This window comes from Ictidomys tridecemlineatus, chromosome 2 (genome assembly GCF_052094955.1).
Source record: "Ictidomys tridecemlineatus isolate mIctTri1 chromosome 2, mIctTri1.hap1, whole genome shotgun sequence".
Taxonomy (NCBI): domain Eukaryota; kingdom Metazoa; phylum Chordata; class Mammalia; order Rodentia; family Sciuridae; genus Ictidomys; species Ictidomys tridecemlineatus.
In genome coordinates this window covers 144,731,012-144,747,932 of record NC_135478.1, presented here as the reverse complement: position 1 = coordinate 144,747,932, position 16,921 = coordinate 144,731,012, and the positions used below count along the sequence as shown (strand labels likewise).

At 49.2% G+C, this 16,921-nt stretch overlaps 1 protein-coding gene across 5 annotated transcripts in view; it reads left to right on the top strand.

The window, feature by feature from the left end:
* Window positions 1-16,921, top strand: part of Mindy4 (MINDY lysine 48 deubiquitinase 4) — a 112,541-nt gene that overhangs the window by 50,451 nt on the left and 45,169 nt on the right. For all 5 annotated transcript variants that reach the window (XM_078039897.1, XM_078039898.1, XM_005319168.5 and 2 more), the window contains 4 exons: window positions 5,749-5,807; window positions 11,545-11,651; window positions 14,009-14,125; window positions 15,156-15,244. In XM_078039897.1, coding sequence (XP_077896023.1) covers window positions 5,749-5,807; window positions 11,545-11,651; window positions 14,009-14,125; window positions 15,156-15,244 — 372 coding nt within the window. The remainder of the gene's footprint in view (window positions 1-5,748; window positions 5,808-11,544; window positions 11,652-14,008; window positions 14,126-15,155; window positions 15,245-16,921) is intronic.

Sequence of the window (16,921 nt, the reverse complement as noted above, 5' to 3'; positions counted from 1 at the left end):
TAAGTGTCTAGAGTTTCTTTTCTCACCATTACTCCTATTGTAGGCTTTCCTTCTAAGTTCAATTTCCTTCTTCCTGAAATAATTAAGCCCTGTAGCAGTTCACTTGGTAAAGGTCTGTGAAAGTAAACTTCTTTTGTCTTTGCCCCCAAATGTCTCCCCTCTGTCCTTATTTTTAAGGATATGTTGGCTGGGAATTTCCAAGTTGCCTGTTATGCTTTCTCAGTTCGCTGATGATGTTATTTCATTGGTTTACAGCCTTTATTGTTGTTACTGAGGTCTGTTATGTAAGTCATTGTTGTTTATAGGTAATTGACCTTTTTGCTAAGATTTTTCTCATTCTCTTTGATATTCTGGTAGTTTCGATATGACTTGTGTAGATGTGTGTTTATTTTTACATGTCTCATTGAGGCTCCGTTTGTTTCTGTGAGGATTCCTGTCTGGAAAACTCTTAGCAATTGTGTTTTCAACTTCTTCTTTTCCAAAATCCTCTTTATCTGTCCTTCCGTAACTCCTTGTAAATGTACATTGGGCTTCAGTATTTATGTATTTACATATACACACATTTTTGATGATCGTTTGAAAGTGAAATTCGGGTATCATAGCATTTCACCTGCAAATATTTCAGCATGTGTTTTTCGTGGACGAGAATATTCTCCTACACAATCTCAGTATAATTGTCGAACCCAAAAAACTTCACGTTGATTCGGTAGCATCATCTAACACATAGCCCATAACAAAATTCCTCCCAAACGTCCCCTAAGTGTTCTCGGACTTATTTATTTTTCAATCTAGGATCCATTCAGGGTTCATCCATTATTTTAGTTGACTTGTATCTCGGGTCTATTTTAATCTCATACAGTTTCAATTTTTTACCAAGAGCATTAACTTATTGTCTGAAGGATACTTATATTCTAGATTTGTAGGTCTGTCTCTTCCTAGGTTTACCTTAGCACTTTCTGGGCAGCGACAATGTGTATGTGCTGCTGTGTCCTTCCCATCATGTCACACCAGGAGCTCCTAATGTCACTTTGTTTTATTCTTGGTAATATTAAGTAGGACCACTCATAAGGTGGTGTAGGCCAATGTCTTCATTGTCACAAGATAATTTCCCCTTTGCACTTAGTAAGTAATTCGTAACTTTCAAAATACCTTGTTCCTCAAACACCTTTCATCTAGTGGTATATGTTGATGATCTTGTTCCATAAAGGATTAGATTGGTATAAAATGGTGACTTTTCCCATTTTATCCTTCCTTGTACATTTGGTGGTTGGCAGTGTTCTGTAGAGAAGGACTTTTCTGTTCTCTGTCTCTCACACTCTCTCTCCATATTTCCTTCTCTCCTCCCTTACCTCCTCTCCTCCAGACTCATGGATTTTTTTCAATATTCATCATGTCATCCATTGCCATCACTCTACGCCCATAAATCAATTATGACAGGACTGCATAAGCTGCTTGTTCTTTTTTCATAATGTCTCTATTCCTTATAATTTCCATTCCCTTTTAAAATATTTTCTCTCATCTCTAATGGACAGTGTCTCTTAGATTATCTTTCTATTGTCTTGATTTCCCGAGAGCTCTGTGTGCCGTCTGCTGGTATTTACTCATGGTGTATCGTTCTCTTGCATGTTTAAGGGTTTTTTAATTTAAGCACATTTTCAGTGGACATTTTTTTTAAAAATTCTACATTGCTTTGGTTAGGTGTGCTGGGGGTGTCACTGAATGGGTAAAAATTTATGTTGATTTCCTATATTCTAGATTTTGGGTTACACGGGTGGAGATCCATTTGAACTCCATTGACACTGGGTTCTGATACTGAATCAAGTTTGATAGTAAGTGATCAATATCTTAATTCTAAGGCATTAGCTTTCTTTTGGAACCCATAACTAACTCATGTGCCCAGTGCCAAGCGCAGAGGAACGGGGCCCTTCCTCCTGTCTGTGTCATGTTAAGAGCTGGTAGGCTCCTGCGGAGCCTGTCAGGAGACAAGGGCTTGAAAGACCTTCCACAAGAGACCGTGACCAGGGCACGCCAGTCCTTCAGAGTCCCTGTGTTCCATGGTGAGTAGAGACCTCAGGCTTCGCCCATGGTACTACCCAAGAACCTGAAACCCACAGAGGGTAAGTGACTTGCTCAAGGCCACGTAGAGTAGGGGAGAGCAGGGACAAGAACCCACCTCTCCTAGTGGCACTTTTTATTCAGGCCAGAACTTAGCCACTCAGGAATTGAGTCCTGATCCTGTGTAGGCCTGAAAACGCTGCCCTGGCCTCGACTTCTCTCTACGGGGCACGGAGAGGAACTGGAGTCGGAGGCGGAGACCTCAGGCAGAGCAGGGTGTCTGCTGCCTGGGCCCCGGGGACTTTCTAGACACACACTTTGACACACATCTCTGGGCCGTCTGCACAATTACACTTTGAAAGTGGCATTTGAACCCCTTGATTCTTTTTGTCATTGTTGTTCATAATAGTGTTCACTCAAAGGCAAGAACATGCTTTTAAACTGACCTTCTAAACTCAAAGCTGACACCACAAAGGGACACATGAAAAGAACAATAAGCACAGGCTCCATGGGTAAATGTCACTTGAAGGCTCCTCCGGGGAGCTCTATGGGAAACAGGCACAAAGCTTCTAAGCTGCCCTCACAGCTGATGGATGGCCCTCTGGGTGGAAGTCTTGTGACCAGGGAGAGGCCCCACTGTTCCCTCTGCGCTGGGAACATCATCCCCACCCTCTCCATCATGGCTCAGGGCCACCTGCCTGCCTTCAGGAGCCCAGGGAACAGTAGGGATGGTTGCATTTTATCCCATGGAAGCTTCTGGGCAGGAGAAAGACATGCAAATAGGAGGAGAGAGGAAAGTGGAATATTCGAAGCCGGCGGCCTGACCCAGGGTCCTGGCTCTGTCACTTCTGAGTCGTGAGAACTTGTGTAAGTCATCAAGCTTCTGGGAGAGTCACTGGGGCATTCAACACGCATTCATGGGACACTGGCCACAAGCTGGACCCCCGGGTCCTGGGAGACCATGAGAGTTCTTTCTTCCTCCTTGGTGACAATTCTTACCAGGGGTTTTACTTTCTCCTCGTTGCTGTAGCAGATTACCAGTGACTTTACACTAGAATTTATCATCTCACAGTTCCAGAGGCTGATGTCTGAGATGGGTTCCACGGGATGAAGGAGCTGGCAGTCTGGCTGCGCTGGAGCCTTCTCACCCCTGGCACCTGCCTGTCCTCCTCTGCCTGTGGCCAGTTCCTCCGCCTGCAAAGCACAACACTCCTGTCTCTCCTATTATCATCACGTCTCCTCCTCTTCTGTGTCAATCTTCTGCCTTTTTCTTATATGGGTCTTCAGGATTCCATAGGTCCCTCCTGGAAAATCCAGGATGACCTACCTCCCCATCACAAGATCCTCCACAATCCCATTTGCAAAATGGCTTTTGCCATGTGACATTTGCAGGCTATGGGGATTAGGACGTGTGTATGCTTGGGGGCCAGCCCACCACACCACGTCCTGCGTAGCTTATGTCTGTTCATCGTACACCTCTGGGTCTCCCCTGGGTGGGGAGATAAGCCTGCCTGATAACCCCACACAGATACTGGGAGGGTGAGTGAAGAAATGAGTCTCGACATGCTTTGGAGTTGAGAAGGAAGGAGGGAACATTCCAGGTAGGCTTTAGGGGATTAGTATGAGCTTGTCAAGGACATTCTACATGGAGTGAGCAGCTTATGGAAAGGTATAGGGGCCTGGGCTCAGATATTCAGCATAGAAGAAAAGCAGGTAGAGTAGAGTGGCCCAGGGGGTGATGAGGCTGGGCAGTAGGTGGCCAGGTCATGGAGAGCCTTGGAGGATACCCTCATGGACCGGGTTTTATTTTACAAGGAAACTATATGTGTGGTAGTTATTGCCATTACCTTAGGAGTCATTGTTTGAGTTTACACCTGTGCTGCCATTAATTTGCTATGTAATCCTGGAAAAATTACTAAACCTCTGTGAGATGCTGAAATATCTGCTTCGTTAAGCTGTTCTGAGAAGGAGGTGAATTCTGAGGTTTGCAAAGCACTTAGCAGAGTGCCTGGAACGGTGAAGGGAGCCAAGGGATTTGTTGTTGTTCTTATTTTCTTAATAAATATAATCATCATTGTTGATGGCAGTGGTGGCGATGATGGGGAACCCTTGGAGCATGGCAGCCAGGCTGCAGTGTCGTGGTCAGACGTGCTTCGTAGAAAGATGACCTGTGGAGCCCTGGGGGGCTGAGGGGTGAGCCACACTCTTGATCAGAAGAGCAACAAGGTGAAGATAATCCGGGTGAGAGATGGAGAGGCTGAGAGCATCGGTGGGTTTGAGGGAGATGCTGGTGGACGTGGGGTGTACGTGAGCAGGCTTTGCTCCTGTTGTCCCCCGCTATATTGGAGGCCATCTAGTGCTGTTCCCTCTGTGCTCACTTTTCTGACAGGGATACTGAGGCACAGCAAGGGGATGGTGCCTTGCCTTAGTCTCCAGATGAGACCATTCTGAAGGGACAGGTCAGGGGGCTCAGGTTCCCCAGCCAAGCGTGGTGCAGAGGCTTCTGGTCACGTGCAGCTCAGTTCTTCCCCGTGGCCATGGGCTCCCTCCCCCACGCCCCCACTCCTCCATGCCTTAACCCCTCTTTCCAGCCCATCCTCCTCCCACACCCCATCAAGAGCACCTGTAGACTCCTGGAGGTGTTGGACTGAGGGGATTTGGGGTTTGAAGGGAGGAAAATGGCAGGGCTGAGTGGCGAGGTCTAGTGGAGGGTGGGGCTGCCTGGGAGGGAGGTGGCCCGGGTTAAAAGCAGCCCAAGAAAGCAGGAGTCCAAAGCAGCACGTGCTCACGGGTTGAGGACTGGACGTCCTCTGTGGTCTTCCATTCACACCCTCCATACATCTTCAGGAGGAAACCGGTTCAATAGTGTACTGTGGCAAGACTCCGATTGTTACTTCAATCATCTCTTACCCGGCACGGATGTTAGAGGAAGAAATATTTCAATGCCACGTTCAAAAGAGCCATCATTTTGAAACATGTTGAATGGCTTTCAGAGAGTGATGTAATGATGTAATGTTGTTATTTTTAATGGAGTCTTTAAAAAAAATTATTTTCCTTTAGTGTAGACGGATGCATGCTCCAGGACAAAAATAATCTAAGGGACCGACCATACAGGTGGACCATGTTAAGGAAGCAACAGGTATAGACTCTAATTTACAAATCAGAATCACAGGTCAAATTTTCAGACAACAGGGGGATAGATACAGGGCAGGTTCCTTTAAACGTGTTGGTACATCTCAGAGGTCTCAAACATGGCAACTGACGACTTTACAAGGACACTTGGGGAGCGAAAACAAACAAAAAGCTCATAGAGATTAGATGGAAAAACGTCTGTGCAATGATTACAAGAACTTGATCTCTTTGTGTGTCTCCCTGCAGTATCATAGTGACATCAGTGAAATGGGTTGGCATCCAGGGCTTGGCAGGTGTCAAATGATGGAGCTGACTGTCCTATGTCGGCTGGTGTGGGTGCCTCTTTGTGAGAACACAGCATTGACAGGCACCTTGGAGGCCATTTGGTGGTGTCATTGCCATGGAGCCTGTGCTGAGAGAGGGGAAGCCACACTCTGGGTGACGGGGCCAGAGCTGGAAAGAACCCCCGCCACTGGACTCCCACCAGCATTCCTTCCAGTCTCCTCTGCTGCTTGCATTTCTCTGTCACTCCCCAGCACATTGACCTTTTCTTTTTTCCAGGAAAATTCAACCACTGGCGTCTGACAAGGTGGATGATGACCTGGGTGCCCTGCAGCTTGGTAGGTGTGGCCAGTGCCTCTCTGCTGTGCCCATCAGAGTCCTCTCTGATTGCTCTGCCTGGGGTGGTGGGTGGTAGGTGCTCTCTCCTGGCTGGGGCGGGGGCCCCTGTCATGTCACCTGGCCTCAGGAAGCAGGGGTAGGCTTCTCTCCTCTCTGTTGATGTCTTCTTTGGCTACTGACTTTCTCTCCTGGAGAAATCCTTTTGGGAAAGCTGGTCACTTCTGGGTGCAGGCTGGAGTTGGGGGACCAAGGAAGCCCCTTCTGCATTTGTAGTTTCTTTTAAGATCCTTCAGAACCTACTGAGGTTTTCAGAAGACAGTTCATGGTTAAAATATGAGTATTGCTCTGCCTGGAGAGGTTCATCCTTTTTAAAAATTTATAAACAAGGGGGAGGGAGACGGAGAGGGAAAAGGGGAGAACGAGGGAATGAAATGGACCAAATTATCCTAGGCGCATGCACGAAGATACCTCAATGCATCCCGATTTTACATGTAACAAGAAGGCATCAATTTAAATCGAAGTGCCTGGTGTGGTGGCGCACACCTGTAATCCCAGTGGCGTGGGAGGCTAAGGCAGGAGAATCATGAGTTCAAAGCCAGCCTTAGCAACTTTGTGAGGCCCTAAGCAACTTGGCAAGACCCTGTCCCGAAATAAAAAATAAAAGAGCAGGGGATGTGGCTCAGGGGTAAAACACCCCTGGGTTCCATCCCTAGTACCAAAAATAAACAAAATAAATAGGAGGAAGACTATAGAGGAGAGGAAGGGAACAGGGGGAGGGAAGAGAGAGGAAAAGAGGTAGTCCTGGGGATTAAAATGGAAAAAGCTATGTTATATGCACTTGTGACTATGTCAAAATAAACCCCACTATTGCATATACCTATAATTCACTAACAAGTTTATAGACATACTATCGAGGTGTGAAATACAAATACCCAAGTATATAAGGTGCGCGCACCCTCAGCATTCAGCCCTGGGCATTTCTTGTGAGGATACATCTGCGCAGCTGCCCTCTGAGATCAAGATAGGGAACGTTTTTTTCCACTCTAGTTTTGAAGCAATTTTTTTCTCTCTCTGCAATTCTGTACCCTCCAAGACTGAGGGCTTGGCAAAACCCACTGTAGAACTAAGGACAACGGACCAAGGACTGGACGGGAAGGGATGGACTCCCGTGCTGTCGCCGCTTGCTCCCCTCCTGGAAGCCAGCCGGTTACCTACTGGGCCATTCTGGCTGACGAAAGCTGTTCTCATGTGCTTTTCTTCTCCATTTTTTAAGCATTCTCTTTTAAGCTGCAGGAAGAGAGCAATGCCCCCGTCAGAAGTTCCTCGTGTGAGACGTGCGCCCGACAGTCTGCTTTGATCAAGTTGAAAGCCAGGGGCAGGCCTCTGAACTGTGCAGGCAGGGCTTTGTTTATTCTGCTTAACTCCCTTCAGAGGTAACGGAGCCTCTGAGTTTTAATCACCAGAAATGACTGGTGGGGATCACTGGGGCCTACCCAGGAAGGGCACGTTTCTGAACCTGGCTGTGCAGAGTGAAGGATGGAGACAGGAAGCCCTGGCATTCAAAGCCTTCTGGGAGGTGCTGTACTTGAAGATTTTCCGGTGAAAGCCACTCGGGTTTGGACACAAAGCACAGCAGCTTCTGGCCTTCAGAACCCAGAGAGCATCTAGTGGAAGGAAGGCCTTTAGCATTCTTAGAAACCAGGTGTTTGAAGTGTGAGTGTGTGTGTGCACGTGTTTCCTGAGACAGGCAGACACCCTCGGCTACTGACTCAGCTAGAGGTGTAGAAAAGGAAAAGGGAAAGAGACCAGTGGACCCCATCACTAAGATTTTTTTTTTTTTTTAAGTTCTAGGGATTGAACCCAGGGGTATTAACAGTGAACCACATCCCTAGCTCTTTTTATTTTTTATTTTGAGACAGAGTCTTACTAAGTTGCTGAGGCTGGTTTTGAACTTGTGATCCTCAGCCTTCCGAGCTGCTGGGATACAGGTGTGCCACTGCACCTGGCCCCACTAAGAGAGTTTATGGGAGACAGAAGAGTAGATTTGGCTTGGGGGAAGGGGTTGCCACAGTGGTGTAGAAAAAAAGTGTTGAATTTGGTTACCGGCATGGCATCCCCTTCCCCACCCTGATGCATTTTTCTGGGGTTCAATTCAGTAAAATTTTGTTAGCAACTCCTGCCTGCCAGGGTGTGGGTGAGGCTCCACTGAGGGCAGACCCAGCTGAGCGAAGGACACCGTGCCTTCTTGGAAGACAGAGTTGGGTGGGACCAAGGAGGAGAGGTGTCTTCTCACAGCAGCGCATGAAGCACATGAACAGTGTGCTCGGCTGCCTCAGCCGACATGGAAGCCAAGTCCTGTGGTGGGTTCTGGAAGTTTCCATAGTGAGGTGGCATTTAGATTGAACTTAAAGGATGGCCAAGGTCTTGCCACATAGGCATAGGATGGATTTTAGGGTAAGAAACCCGCACACTGGAGACTGGAGAAGAGCTCTTGGGATAGTCCAGAGATGTGATGAGGCCCCTATTCTTTCTGGGAAGACCTCTGGGTACTTCAGGGGTCTGTTCAAATACCATCTCTATGGGACTCTTTGACCCTTTATGGCAGAATTCATTGTCTCGCCCCTGAAACCTTGCACTCGTTCCTATTTCTGCACTTGACCCTGTTATGTTACAATTTGGCACTGTCTCCCTCCGGGCAGGGGTGGTACTTCTTCGTCTCGGTACCTCCTCTGTCCCTCACAGAGTCATCCGAGAAGCACCCGAGACGCTGATTCCCGTAGCATTGGAGGAAGGAAGGTGGAGGGCACACACAAGACATTCCGGAGGCAGAAAAAATCCAGAGGCAGGAGCAACGCCGGGTGGGAGAGAGTTGCAGTTTCAGCCTGGGGCACTGGTGGAGGGCGATGGGGTCCTTTATCAAAACCAGAGCCTGGCAGATGGCTGAGTTTCTGATGTTGGATGCTTCTAGAACATATCTTGACCCACTAATATAGATGTCACATTCAAATTGGTCATACAGGAAAAGAGCTACGTAACCCATTGTCTCTGTAGAATCCAAAGGGTGAGCATCTTTCTCCTTAGTATCTTTGACTCCTACTTGAAATACCATATATATGTGTGTATATGTACATATATACATATCATATATATACATATATCTATGTATACACATACAGACAAAAAATGTTTATTTCATTTTTAAACCTCTGCTGGGTAGATAAAACGTTGGTATGGGAAAACAAAAACCCTTGCTTCTTTCCTTTTCCACCAGACATTTATATGAGAACCTTAAAAATAGCATTCGAAAACCACTGGCATTTGCAGCTGGTTCAGTCGGCTTGGCCAACATGTCATTCCGGAGCGCTTTGTTTTTCCCTTGCACAGCGGTCTCGCCACATCTGGGCCTGAGGCCTTCTATGTGGTCCTGAACCCGCTCCCTGCACTGGGCCAGTTCCTCCCCGTAGAAGCCAACCAACGGAGGCTGCCTGCCCCCTCCTGCCCGTGCTTCATGGAGTCGGCTTCCCTGGGCTCCCAGCCTCCACCCCGGACCACTCTTGGCCTAGGGAGAGCGTGTTTCAGACCGGGCCTCCTCCCTGACAACCCCAGACTAAACAGAGGCCTCCAAATAGGCTTACATACCGCTGCTTCTGCCGCTTCTGTGCCATCAGGAAGTAGCCTGGCCCGGTCACCACCAGGAGACCTTCTGGGCCTGGCAGTCACTAAGGTTACTCTGCCCCTTGTCTGGGGCCCCAGGTTCCCAGGGTGGAATTAATTACAGATCTCTGTTCTTCCAGCCAATGGTCTCCATGTCAACCTCTGCAAAATTCTGCCCATCCGCCTCCCTTCTCCCTCTGCCTTTCTTCCTGCTGATCTCTCTTTATCTTCACCAACCACCGTCTCTGGAACTTCTTCCTCCAGGAGTGACCATTGCTCAGGCTTTGCCTGTGTCTTTTTCGCTTGTGTGTGTGTGTTCTCACACGTGGTGTGGCACTATAGCTACATGGTATTGTGTGCCTTGCTGGGTCTCTGACTTTCTCCACCGGGCACCATGTTGTTAAGAGCCATTTCTGTGGCTGGGTGAAATGAACACATCTGTTCTTTATTATTTCAAGTTCCTTTTATAAAGCTATGGTCACACAGGGGTTGGGGTTGTGGCTCAGTAGTAAAAGCACGTGTGAGGCCCTGAGCTTATCCCCAGCACGGCCAAAAAAAAAAAAATAAAAAAAAAAAAGAATAAAAAAGCTATGGTCACAGGATAGCTTTTACAGAGATTCCCATTTAGATGGCTTCTCATTTAAATTCATCTTCTTATGTAAATTCCAGACTTTTTTTGGAGGGGCTGTACCAGGGATTGAACTCAGGGGCATTCGACCACTGAACCACATCCTCAGCCCTATTTTGTATTTTATTTAGAGTCAGGGTCTCACAGAGTTGCTTAGCACCTCCCTTTTGCTGAGGCTGGCTTTGAATCTCCCGTCTTAGCCTCCCAAGCTGCTGGGATGACAGGCGTGTGACACAGTGCCCTACCCAGACAACTTCTTTTTTTTTTTTTCAGCCCAAAGGTAGAATCTGTCTCCTCATTCACCGAGTGTCAGGCATTTGCCTTGTGCTATGGCTAATTCTCCCCTATGGGAAATAAGGAGGCTGTAGAGGAAGGTATAAGCTATGTGTCCTGGGGATATTGACCTGTTGACACCCCCCACTCCACTGCCCAGATCTGCCCTGCTCAGCTTCACCAGCACTTGCCTTGGGATGGTTTCTCCCTGGGTCCCCTATCTGAGTGCTCTGGTATACAGTGGCAGTATTAGAAGGGCCAGTTTTTTGGGGTGGGGGAGCTCACCCAGCTAGAAATTTACAGGCTGGTGCTGCTGAAGACTTTGGCGGAGGCTCTCAGGGCCTCCGTTGCTCCCGCTGTAAGAGGGCTATATCTGAAATCTGGCTTAGCATCTCTTCTGGCAGGAGATCCAGGACAGGTAGGAACCTAGGATGGCTGAATGGTTAGCAGTCGGCCTGGGTCTATATCCTATCTCTGCCACTTCCCATCTGCCTGACTCGAGGTCAGTGACTCCCCAAAGTCTGTCATTGGGGGTATTCATTTTATTCTCTTGGGCTGAGGGTGCAGCTCAGGGGGAGAGGCTTGCCCGGTGTGCACGAGGCCCTGGATTTGATCCCTAGCACTGGAAAAAAAAAAAAAAAAAAAAAGCACGATTCCTTCATGCAGGTTAGGTGACACAATCCAAGAGGCCAATAATGTAAAGCACAACAGTAATAAACTATGACTGGAGTTGTTTTTTTCAGAAACGTTTCATTTTCTTTCCTAATTCTGTCCACCTCACGTTTTTCTCAGGGTGAGAGATGTGTGCATCGTGCCTGCTGTGGGTAGGAGTGCCTCTGAGCTAGGCTTTTTCTTGGCCGGGCTTGGGGTCTTGGGTCCTAGGCACTCCATTCATGCTGTATCCCCATGTGGCATTTCCTAGTGGACCCGTTGCTAAGTATCACCCACTTGTCGTATCATTATGGCATAACCAGGGAGGGATCGTAACAAGGAGTGAGGTCCCTCTTGATCTGTTTTCTTTCCTTCTGCTGAAGCCCTAAGGCCTCTAGCAGAGGCTGGGGTGGAGGCTGGAGGAGCCATCCTAACCCCCAAACCTTCTCTGGACTTGTCACACAGCACCATTGACTTTATGTTCTGTTCTCTGTGAGTCATGACGTGGTCTATTTTTCTCCCCCACCCAGAGGATGTGGATGATACGTCGATAAAGGAAGAGGTCATCCTGTCCCCAGCCCCATCAGTACTCAAGCTGCAAGTAGCATCAAAGCCAATTGACCTCTCTGTAGCAAAGGTAGGTGTCCACTTGGAAGTGTCAGGAGAGTTCCACGTTAAAATACATCCTGATATGGGTGCGGTGATTTTGATATTTTTGGTGCAGTCCTTCTCATTGTAATATCTTGGTCATTGTTGAAATGGAAATTTGGGTGTGATGTAGAAGAAAACCTTACTCAAGGGTCAGGAAAATGGTTCAGGTCCTGTCGAGCTTCCCCTAGATGGAGAAGGGTGGGTTACACCCTCCCTGTCCAAATACTAGAGGACCCAGTTCCTTGTGTGGCTCAGAGCGGCTTTACCGCATCCCTAAAGGACACCCCCAGAGTGAGGTGGGATCAGGGTAATTGTTCCCATGAGGTTGGCTCTGATCCCAAGCCAGCCTCCCACACTGGGCTCTGGCTGGGTTGCCATGAGGGAAGGACAAGGAGGGCGAACGATTCCTCAGCACTATCCAGGTTCATGCCTGGGGCCTCCTGAAGAGGTCAGTGGTCACAGGACACAGGGAGCCGGTCCCTGGCCTTAGCGGCTGCTCTGCAAGCTGTCCTGGACTCCCTGCTGTGCTCAGCCACCAGCATGATCTCACTGCTCCCCTTGGCCAGAGGCTGTCCCCCATGGGCCTTTCAGCCAGGATCCAGGAGGTAAAACAGACCCTCCTGGGGACACGGCTGGCTTCCTTCTCTTCCTATTCACTACAGATTGACTCAGCAGGTCACTGGTCACAGAGTACAGGGTTTTCCTAGAGGTTTGTCCTTTCCTTTCCCATCTCCCTCCTCTCTGCCTCCCTTTCTTTCCCTTCCCAGAGGATGGAGACACACTTCAGGAGCCCCAAAGCAGGGAGTGGGTGCTCTGACCTTATAACCACAAGGTCAGAATTCTTCGCAGAGGGTACTCCCTTTTGGGGTCAGACCTAAAGATCATGTCCAGAAGCAATGAGAAAAAGGGAGGCCGACAGAGAAGAGGGCTCAGGACACACGGCCTCCAGGGCAGGAGATTGCAGGCTGTGGGCTACACTGTGCTGAGCCTGAATCATCTGTGGCTCAGATAATGGAGATGGAGTTTAGCCAGAAAGTCCAAGTCCTTGTAGTTGCTAGGTTCTTGAGAAATGAGAAACGCAGTTTAAACACATGGGGGATTGTAGTTGGCACAAGAAAGGGAACTGGCCATGAAAGGCAAATTCACACATTCAATGTGTCATGGGCCCACATTTGGTGACACAGATGCTTCTGCCATAGAGATTTCCCTACACTCAAGGAAAGAAATAATCACCACTTCTAGTGGAAAGTATTTGGAGACTATGGAAAAAGCCTGACCTGAGAGTTGGAGAATCTACCTGTGGGTCCCTGAGGCTTCAGGGTCCCCTTGGATCTAAAACCCTGGCCATGAGAGGGCGGTCCAACATGGGGGTGGGGAGGCTCTGCCTTCCCCTCTGAGGGTCTGAGAGTAGAGAGGGGTGGGCCCTTCCTGCATTCTGGATCACAGAGCTTGGGTTGATGGGAGGTGGACAGTGAGCTCAATATCATCTCGGAATCTAAAGACAGGACTCTGAAAAAATGAAGGGGCTGCGACGTTTGGAGCCCCTTCTTGGGGTGGTGGGGTGTTCAAGCAGAGTTCACTGGGGATCACTCAGAGGTGGCCCTACAGGGCTAGACGGTATATATTTTTACTTTGCGTGCCCCATGGTCTTTGTTGCAAATACTCATCTCTGCTGTTGTAATGTAAAAGCAGCTGTAGGCAAAATGTAAACAAATGAGCACCTCTGTGTATCAATAAAACTTTATTTACAAAAACATGGAGGCCAGATTTGGTTTGTGGGTTGTAGTTTGCCAACCCCATACCAGAGCACTGGTTCTCAGACTTGGCTGCAAAGTGGAACCACACAGAGGCAGTTTGAAAAGTACTGATAGTCGGGCAGGGGAGGTGGCTCGGCCTGGCATGTGGGGAGTTCTGGGTTTGATCCCCAGCATTGCAAAAACAAAACCAAAATAAAAACCAAAGCTGCTGATACCAGAGTCCCTCACTCAGGAATTCAGACTTAATTGGAGGCAGGTTTGTCAACTTCTAATCTTTCCTATGGAAGTTCAGAAGACTTCCAAGGTCCCTTGCAAAATGAAAATCTTGTGTTTCAAGTCCTCTGTAAGGCACTATGAAGACCTTGGCCCATGTCAGCACAGCCTTGTTTGACTTACAGATGTGCAGAGGTGAGACCCTTAGGGCCGGGTTTCTCTTCCCTCAAATATGACAAGAATGGGCTTGCAAAATAAAGGGAGCCCAGCTATTGAAGGCTCTGCCCTGCTATAATTTGAGTCCAGCTGAGCACCGAGCACTGCAGCAGTGTTTGCTTTTAAAACAACCAGTAAGTCTTTCTTCTCTCCACAGGAAATAAAGACCCTTCTGTTTGGTTCTTGCTTTTGCTGCTTCAATGAAGAATGGAAACTTCAGAGTTTTTCCTTCAGTGACACGGCTTCCTTAAAATATGGCATTGTGCAGAACAAGGCAGGTTGACCTTTGGGTTCTCAGGGGGCTTTCCGCTGGGTCACCACGGTCGGGGTGGGGACGTCCCCTAGCTGGGGTAATGCCACAAGCATTGGCTGGTTTATCCAGGGCTGGCCACTTCATGTTGGACAAGGTATCACTTGGTGCAGGAACTTCCCCGTGTGACTGGTGGGGTGAGAGCTGGAAATCCAGACCCTCTGCTTAGCAGTCATTCTAACCGAGCACCCACTTGCTAGGAGTGGTCCTGGGTGAGGGGGAGCAATAGAAAGCCCTCAGTCTGCTCGGGTGCACTGCAGGGGCTGTTGATGCTGCTCAGTTCCACCATCCCTTTTGGGAGGTGCTACAGGGGATTGAACTCAGGGACACTTGGCCACTGAGCCACTCCCCCAGCCCTATTTTGTATTTTATTTAGAGACAAGGTCTCACTGTCAGCGCCTCACTAAGTTGCTGAGGCTGGCTTTGAACTCACGATCCTCCTGCCTCAGCCTCCTAAGCTGCTGGGATTACAGGTGTATACCACATCACCTGGAAATTTCATGTTACAGTATGTGAGGTGATAAAGTCACACCTGGAGTGCTGAGGTGACTCACAAGCTGAGCTCACATAAGCAGATGCTGCTGAGGGGGCTCACTGCCAACTGAGGTAGTCAGGAAAGACTTCCTGGAGGAGACGGCCTTTAGGATAGGTTTCAAGGACTGGGTAGACAGTGTATAGCCTGTATACATTGAAGCTTTTCCCTGGATGACAGGAAACCTATGGTGACACCTGTGGCTTCACACCTAGCTGGTTATGTTCCTCCCCTGACACATTGTAGACTAATCCCTCCTCTGGGGGCCTTGTTACCCCCTCTCTGTGACTCAGGGTCAACATTGACTGCAGATAGTCACATGTCAGGGTCCTCTTTGTGAGGGAGCAGAGCAGTGGGGGCTTGGGCCCCATAACCTGGGCCAGGGGGCTGGGGGCTGGGGAGGTGGAGCAGAGCTCGGCCCTGGGTGCCTTGGCCTTGGTGGTAACACGCGCTTCTCTGCAGGGCGGCCCCTGTGGGGTTCTGGCGGCTGTCCAGGGCTGCGTGCTGCAGAAACTCCTGTTTGAAGGCGAGAGCGGAGCCCGCTGCGCGCGGTAAGTCAGGGTTCATTCTGGCAATCGCTTCCTTTCCCAAGGCTTCTCCGGAGCATCCAGAACAAACAAGCAAGGAAGCGTGTGTGTTCCCTGATATTTCCCGTCTCCTGGAGGTCACGACAGGAAGGGGTCACGGCAGTGAGCTAGCAGGGTGGTGCTGGCCGTGTTAAATGGACATGCGGACATTCGTTTCTGGGCGAGGGGAGGATTGGGGGGCGCCCACATGCTAGGCACTGCTGGACAGTGTGGAAATGAGGCCTGCTGCCTCCTCGGAAGGGTCCATGCCGTCCACACCCACGTCTAAGTGCTGATCCGTGACCAAGTCCAGGGCTCCCCTCCCTCCCACGTTATCTCCCCTCTGCCAACGGTCAGAACTGCACATTCCAGCCGGCCCCACAGCACGTGGCTTCCTCTCCCTGCAGCTGTTTATTTTCCATTTTACATGCTAAGTGCTTGCACCTGGGCACCCCCCTCTCCTCCCCATCTTGCTAGAACACCTCTATGCAGGCATGATGGACACCCGGGAGAACCACATGCATGTCTCCTCCCCAGAGATGCACCATGAGGTAACCCTATACCATGGTTGGTGCCGAGAGCAAAGGATGGGTGAGGTCCTGGCTCATGCCAGAGGCTGGCGAGGCCTCCCAGAGGAGGTAGCGGTCATACCATCTCCTCCTTGCATCCTAGTTTCTAGCTCATAGCAAGTCACCCCAGAGTTACCCCACTTCTAGCATTCACCCTTTGTTTTTCCTTCTAGTTGAAAATATTATACATACAATTAAAAGACATTTTACCCTGATACCTGAAGGAGGAAGAGAGTCCTGGATTTCCCTTCACACGTGTCCTTGAACGTATGCAATTTCTCAAGAGAGAAAACATTCCCAGGAGTCCCCTTGCTCCGGGTTACAGTCCAGTGGATTCTGAAGCCACAGCTTAGCTCTGCCAGTTCCTGAACTTTATTGAAAGATCCTTGCTCTTTGAAATAAGTATTAAAGAGCCTTCTAAAAAGAAAAAAAATCGGGTTAGGTCTTAGGTGTTGTTTAGATAACAGGACCCACTCCCCTGTACTCACAGGTGCCTGGGAGAGATTCCAAGCTCAGCTCTCAGAGGAGACACGTTTCCCCGGCATGAATGATTTGACCTTGACAGGGTCCAAGTGAGGGGAGCTTTCCACACTTACCGTTTTATAATTCTTCAAATAGTTTTACAAGATAATAGTCAGGTGGTTTCTGTCAAACCCAAAGAAGACTGCTAAGCACAGGCACAGCCGCCATTGCAGGATCGCACCCCTCTTCTTGTGTCTCTTTGCTTCCCACCCTGGTCTGTGCAGGGTCCTTCCCCTCTGCCGGTTCTGGAAGATTGGCCCAGCAAGATGATGGTGGGCAGAGACGCCCGCCATTGATTCCTGGTGAGACCAACACAGTCCTCAGTGCCCAAGAACACTCCTGACTGGGTGGCATCTGATAAGTGAGAGTCCTCTGGCTGACTTCAAAGGGTGCAGAGGCTCTGTGAGCACACAGGCCCTTCCTTCCCTCCCTTTCTAATTTGCCCTGAGAGAGCGTGCAGAGCATGCCTTCCAGGTGTTTGGCAGGGATACAGGGCCCAAGGAGACACATGTGGCCTTCCCCTTGTGGCACTTAACGATGGAACAGGACAGGCGGTGAACGGGGACATGCA